At 37.2% G+C, this 7,344-nt stretch overlaps 1 protein-coding gene across 1 annotated transcript; it reads left to right on the plus strand.

Moving 5' to 3' along the window:
• Positions 1 to 1,386: 1,386 nt before the first annotated feature.
• Positions 1,387 to 5,823, plus strand: LOC145283906 (uncharacterized). The gene is made up of 3 exons (XM_080133007.1): positions 1,387 to 1,724; positions 2,195 to 2,658; positions 5,679 to 5,823. Exons 1-3 carry the CDS (start codon positions 1,387 to 1,389, stop codon positions 5,780 to 5,782), a joined length of 906 nt encoding a protein of 301 aa, XP_079989133.1. The 3' UTR covers positions 5,783 to 5,823.
• Positions 5,824 to 7,344: the final 1,521 nt, after the last annotated feature.

A 7,344-nucleotide genomic window follows, 5' to 3' on the forward strand; every position in this document is an offset into this window, starting at 1 on the left:
TCCTGAAACTGTACCGTTAAGGCGAAGTACCAGGAAAAAAAAAACGGCCTGCCCAGCATTGCCATTTGTATGATCTCAAGATCAAGGAGGAATGTGACAAGTATGCACAGAAGTGCTCAAGAATAGTGTTAATGCCTTAGTTTGGCTTACCTACAGCTAAAATGAGTTTGTTCAAAGCTATAAAAAAGCCAATGCTAGAGTCGTCCAGCAAGTAACTGTTGCTCTGGTACCATGTCATTTCGATGAAGTTATTCAGGATCACGTGTCAAAACTTAAAAAGTGAAAAAATTACAATGGTGCCATAAATATATGGAAAACAGGCTTTATAAAACAATACATATATAGGGGGGGATCTCATACAAATAAACATAGTACCTTGTTAAAGTTTTGTTTCAATCATTAGTCAAGTGAAATATAACAGTAAAAGTCTTACCTTTCGCTTAATAAATGATAAAAAAGACATTTAATTTTCATATATATATAAAAAAAAATATATGTGAAGGCCAGAAAACTTACAACAATAAGTTATTGATAACTATGGAAGCAGCTAATTAAAAACATATCCTTGTTTTTAACCAATTAATAAAAAGGCATTATTGAAATATGTTAATGTTTTACATGAAATAAACTAAATTCAAAATTTTTTTAAATAAATATATTTATTTTTAATCATAAGATTACAAAATATTCAATTTTTATTTATGGAAAAATATTTTAATTCGATGAAACCAAGTAAATTAATAAAAATATTTTTCAATATATTAATTTGTAGCTTGAAAAAAGGTAATATTTAAATTATTTTTAATTAAATTTCTTTTTATTCTAAGACCTATCAATTATTAATTCCTATAACTAAACATTTGAATTTTAACTAAATCCTTGAATAAACTTTACCAGAAACCTATTTTCAATTCAAAATATTTGAATGGAATTATAAACTAAAACTTTTTTTTTTTTTTAATATTAACAGATTGTAAAACCAACCGTGCATAAACAAATTTAATTAACTCTGAACTCATAATTATTTCAGTTACTTGGTTTAGAAATTATATTTTTGTTCTAACAAAGAAGAAACAAGTAATATAGGTTACGCAATGATTTTTATTAGTGAGATGCAAATGTTAACATCCCATCCCATTTATCCTGCTCCAGGAAAGAGTGATTATCTCCCCTTATATGAGGAGAGGGCCGCCAAGGGTAAAACCCCGGATGCGACTAGTCAGTTAGTTTTTCCCTTTGAGACCAGTCTCACGTGTTAGCGCTTGCTATAATAAAGTTTGATCTCATAACACATTCATGTCTGGGCCTTGGTTATTTCATCTTTAACATCTGGTAGCAGAGCGTACGAAGATAAAAAAAAAACAAAAAAAAAACAAAAAAAACATAATGAGTTCCAGAATATTTGAACCACCACAACTAAACCCGGAATTTTACGATTCATGGAAACGAGAAATTGAACTATGGAAGATAGCAACGAACATTCCGCCTTCAAAACAAGCTCCCGCTGTATTTCTTTCGCTCACTGGACAGTCTCGCGCTGCTGTACTAGAAATGGACATTTCATTACTGAATGCCGAAGAAGGAATGGACAATCTCGTCGAAAAGCTGGATACACTTTTTCTTCAGGATAAAAACCAGTCTGCTTTCATATCCTACAAGAACTTTGAAAGTTATCAGCGTGAACCTAACACTTCCATAAATGACTACTTAATCCAGTTCGACAGGCACGTAGCGAAACTCAGGGAATTTAAAATAATTTTACCAGAACCCGTATTAGCCTATCGCGCGTTAAAGTCTGCCAATCTCAACCCCGAAAACGAGAGATTAATACGCACGACAATAAACAACCTCACTCTAAAAGATATGGCTCAACAATTAAAAAAAATTTTTTTAGTGAGGCAGACACACAGACACAGGACAACAGTGAAATACTATACACGAGACGACGTCATGCGTATAAGCCTGCCTCTCCCCCTCACTTCACGCGTAGTAGCAGCACAAATAATGGCAGAGGCCGGCCACACAATTATAACCGCTACCCCAATCGAAATTTTTCGAATAGTCAGACTCCCGTTTGTTACGTCTGTGGATGCAAATTTCACTATGCCAAAAAGTGTCCTTATTCCCAAAATAATCACCATTCAAGAGAAAATATGGTATTATTAAATGAACATAAAAACGATATTTCCGGCAGTTGTGAAGACATCGCTAATATAGTGTTGCTTAATCGACGGGAGTCGGAGAACTCGCTTTTCGGAGAAACCATAAATTGTGCTATTTTGGACTCTGGTGCGTCAGCGAAGGTATGTGGAAAGAAATGGTTGGACTGTTTTCTTGAAACCTTGTCCGAGGACTCAAAAAAAGACATTCTTTATGATGAGGGCACAAAATACTTTAAATTTGGAGATGGTATGAAAATAAAATCTCTACAAAAGGTAACTTTGCCATGTGTCATTGCAAAGATGAACATTAAAATAATGAGTGATGTTGTTGACGCTGATATCCCTTTGCTACTAAGCAAGATGGCCATGAAAAGAGCCCAGACAACCCTAAACTTTAATGATGACACAGCGGAAATGTTTGGAAAAAAAATAAGGTTGCTGTGCACCACTTCTGGCCACTACCACATCCCTATATCTACACCTCCACCAGACCGGGGTAAGTTACGATATATTTTATTTTTAAACAAAATTAATAAAAAGAGCAAAGTCGAGAAATTAAAAATTGCTACCAAATTACATCGACAATTCAGCCATCCCAGTGCACAAAAATTGTGTAATCTTGTCAAAAGCTCTGGTTTAAAAGATGCTGAATTTATGGATATACTGAGGAAGGTTCCTCTTGCTTGTCAGACCTGCCTCAGGTATAAAAAACCTGCACCTCGACCTGTTGTAGGATTTCCCTTAGGAACTCATTTTAACCAGACTGTAGCCATGGACATAAAGGAAATTAATGGACATAAAGTACTACACTTGGTGGACCATGCAACCAGATATAGTGTCGCTGTTAGGCTTACAAGTAAGGAGAGCTCTGATATACTCACTGCCATCTTCAAACGCTGGATTGCATATTTTGGTGCTCCAGCAGCTTTTCTTACTGATAATGGCCGGGAATTTGACAATCAATTCTTCCGAGACATGGCTCAAAACTTGAATATCGTAGTCCGTACCACTGCTGCACAATCCCCCTGGAGTAATGGATTGAATGAAAGGCACAATGGTGTTCTGGGAGAAATGGTCAAGAAGACTTTAGAAGATGCTCGGTGTAACTTTGATGTTGCTCTCTCATGGGCGGTCAATGCCAAGAATGCACTTCACAATTCACACGGCTATAGCCCTAACCAACTGGTTTTTGGAAAAAATCCCAACCTGCCTTCTCTCCTGAATGATCAACTTCCTGCACTAGAAGGTGTGAGTACTAGTCAAATTGTTGCTCACAACCTCAATGCCATGCATGCTGCAAGAAAAGGTTTCATAGAGTGTGAAGCCTCTGAAAAATTGAGACGAGCTCTCCGTCATCAGGTGAGAACCAGTGTAATTGATCAATACAAGAATGGTGACCTTGTCCTTTTTAAAAGAAATGAATCTGATCGATGGCTTGGTCCCGGTGCTGTCATAGGCTGGGAACATAAACAAGTACTAGTCAAACATGGAGCCACATACGTTAGAGTGCATCCTTCACGCTTAATTCCATATCCTGACACATACCACAACACCTCTGAACACCAAGACACCAGTGTACGAACAAAACCTCAGAGGCACAACAATGCCACCACAAGTGGTTATGTGCCAATAGATGAGGGCAGTGAAATTGATGACCCTAAGCAGAATGAGGCCAATGAATGTGACACGTTACCCAAAGTGGCCACCAAATCTGTACAACTGCCTAAACCAGGCCAAACTATAATATGCAAATTCACCAATGATGAAGACCAAGAATGGAGAAAATTGAATGTGATCAGTAGAGCTGGTAAAGCCACTGGCAAAAATAAATATTAAATGAACGTTGCTATGGAGGAAGGTGACCCATTCTGGCTAGATTTTGAGAATGGGGTCTTGGAATGGGAGACAAACAAAGATGACCGACCCCTCACTAATGAAGCCACGGAGGTAAATCTAATGACTGACTCCTCTAATGACCAATATGACAAGGCCAAAAAGAGAGAACTCCAAAGTTGGGTTGAACACAAAGTCTACACACAAGTATTAGATCAAGGTCAACCAAAAATATGCACAAGATGGGTCTACACCAACAAGGAGTTGAATGGAAAACAAACCTTTAAGGCCAGACTTGTTGCGAAAGGCTTTCAAGATAAAGATGCCTGCAATGTTAGAAATGACTCCCCAACATGTTCAAAAGAAAGTTTACGATCAGTCTTAGGAGTTATATCAGCAAGTGGTTGGGTATGCAAATCCATGGACATCAAAACTGCTTTTTTACAAAGCAAGCAATTAGATCGACCCGTCTACCTTCTTCCTCCCAAAGAAGCCAATGTATCCCCTGGTTACATCTGGAAATTATCCAAATGTGTTTATGGTCTAACAGATGCATCTCGATCCTGGTACCTAACACTTAGAGAGAAACTAGTAAAGCTAGGGGCCACACCATCAAAATATGACCAGGCTATTTTCACTTGGCATTTCAAAAACAAGCTTCAAGGCATAATTGCCACTCATGTCGATGATTTCTGCTTTGCTGGTTCAGAAACCTTTGAGAACAAAGTCATTAATGAACTTCGTAAACTTTTCAAAGTGAAATCTGAAGAAGTTGCCAAGTTCCAATATATTGGATTAGAAATAAAAAAATCCAATAGTAACATCAATATTGGACAAGATGAATACACAAAGAAACTCAGACACATTCCGCTGCAGAATGGAAGAAGGCTGGAAGACAAGCTGACATCCACTGAGATCTCCGAGGCCAGACAGCTAATCGGTCAACTCAACTGGCTAGCCACTCAAACTAGACCTGACCTCAGTTTTGATGTCAGTGCATTGAGTTCCATATTAAAACAAGAAAATGTGGAATGTATAAAACAAATAAATAGGACTATCAAAAAGGCAAAAAAGGAGAAATCCCAAATCCATATTCCCAATCTTGGAAACCCTAAATTGCTTCAAATTATAGCATACAGTGATGCATCCTTTGCTAACCTAACTGACGGTGGATCACAAGGTGGCTACATTATTTTTCTGGTTGGTAGTAATAACCAATACATGCCAATAGCCTGGCAATCTAAACGCATCAAAAGAATAGTCAAAAGCACGCTTGCTGCGGAGACTCTGGCCATGGTTGATCTTACTGAAGCCTGCCATTATTACAGAAAATTGATACTGGATTTGCTGCAAATGGAAGATCACACTACAAACATCAAGATAACATGCAAAACAGACAATTCCTGTTTGTATGATGCAGTGCATTCTACCACACAAATCCTCGATAAAAGACTAAGAATTGAAATGGCCATCCTTAGAGAAATGGTTGACAGAGGAGAAATTGCAGAGATATCCTGGATACCCACTGACAAACAAATTGCTGATGGCTTAACAAAAAAGGGAGTCCCCTCTTTTAAAATTCTAGGATTCACACCTGAACCCAAGGAACAATCTCTCTAATCCTTAAAACACAGTGTCACATAATTTTGTTAAATTCTTCTTTTTCTTTCCCTTTCCCTGCAGATAACCCTTTGATGATGTCTCCTGAAAACTTTCATCAGCACAAGAAAGGAAAGCGGGGAAGTGTTAACATCCCATCCCATTTATCCTGCCCCAGGAAAGAGTGATTATCTCCCCTTATATGAGGAGAGGGCCGCCAAGGGTAAAACCCCGGATGCGATTAGTCAGTTAGTTTTTCCCTTTGAGACCAGTCTCACGTGTTAGCGCTTGCTATAATAAAGTTTGATCTCATAACACATTCATGTCTGGGCCTTGGTTATTTCATCTTTAACAGCAAAGATGAACAAATTTATATACCATTAAAATATACCATAAAATATACCATTAAAATATACCATAAAATATACCATAAAAAAATTATTCATGTTCGATTTCCAAATATATTTTTTATTTTTTCATTGATGAAAAACAGCATCGATTTAAAAAATACCCCATTTTTTTTAATCATTAACAGTAAGTTTTAAGAGGCAATGTTCTATAATTTTTTTCATGTACTCTGAAAAATTCAATTGTTTAAGAAAATAAGAAATTTTGGAAATCTGTTTAAATCACACAGGCGAAAATTTGAAAATGTAAATAACAAATGATAAAAAAAAAACTTAAATAATTTTTATATATTTTCCAACTTCTTTTGTTTTTTTTTTTCAGATAGATCAAGAAAAATCGTATAAATCGGCAACAATTTTGATCCAAAATTAAATATATTTTATTTCATCACTCCAGTATATTTTAATATGTAAAAAAAACTAAGATAGCAACCCCTCCCCCGCCCCTAAGCATAAAGGAGAAATAGAAAAGAAACGAAGATACTGAAACAATAGCTTTTTCTCATCTGTTAATCTAATATATAAAAGGCATTATGTCTGTCTGTCTGTCTGTGTCTCCATATTTTAAACTATCTCTTCCGAAACTAAAAGGCACAAAGCAGCGCTAGGGCCTCAAATGATTGGATTTTTTTATCGACCACTCTTTTATGGGGTTTTAGCCAATTAAAATAGTTTCTAATGGGTCAAAATTGAAAAAAGTTGTTATACATTTTGTACATTCATCTTAGTTAATTTTTAATCAGTTCATATGTGTGTCCAATTGGTACTGTGGTAACGTCACCAGCTTTGAATGCTACAGTTTTGCTTTCGGTTTTGATTCTAGCTGATGGCATCCAAATACTTTTTTTTTTTAGTCGCGTGCAAGCAACTCTATAAGTCACTCCGTCAGTCGGTCAGTCGGTCTGTCCGTAACACTTTTGTGCTTGGCCTTTTTGGTTAAGATCAAAGGTCTGTTGTTAATAGATGCTGTTCTAGCTTTTTAAGCTTTTCTTGGCCTTTTGGCTGTTCGGATCCTTGGCATGTGGTTCAGACCGGGTCTCCAGCTTGACAAAAATTGGTTGGAGGTACGGTCAAAGGTGGAGGCTGCAGTCAATTCATGGCTTCCTAGGAAACTTTCCTTAAAGGGTAGAGCTGAGGCGTGTGCCACTTACGTCTTTCCTCTCATCCTTTACCGACTGGCCGAGCTTCTCCTGCCTGCACAACACCTAACAGCTCTCGTCGAACTCTTGTCCTTGCTTCTTTGGGGCAGAGGAAGACACTGGGTGAGCAGACAAGTCTGTATTCAACATCCATGTGAGGGAGGCTTGGGAATGCTAGACTTGAAGTATCATCGAGACGCTGAG

Source organism: Euprymna scolopes, chromosome 8 (genome assembly GCF_053919585.1).
Source record: "Euprymna scolopes isolate OS-2025 chromosome 8, ASM5391958v1, whole genome shotgun sequence".
In the NCBI taxonomy this organism is placed as follows: Eukaryota; Metazoa; Mollusca; class Cephalopoda; order Sepiida; family Sepiolidae; genus Euprymna; species Euprymna scolopes.

Bases quoted from the DNA above. Each gene is read 5' to 3' on its own strand.
- LOC145283906 (XM_080133007.1), top strand. From the start codon at position 1,387: ATGAGTTCCAGAATATTTGAACCACCACAACTAAACCCGGAATTTTAC. The intron at 1,725-2,194 runs GCACGTAGCGAA...TATTTCCGGCAG, and splicing joins TACTTAATCCAGTTCGACAG to TTGTGAAGACATCGCTAATA. The intron at 2,659-5,678 runs GTAAGTTACGAT...CTTTCCCTGCAG, and splicing joins TACACCTCCACCAGACCGGG to ATAACCCTTTGATGATGTCT.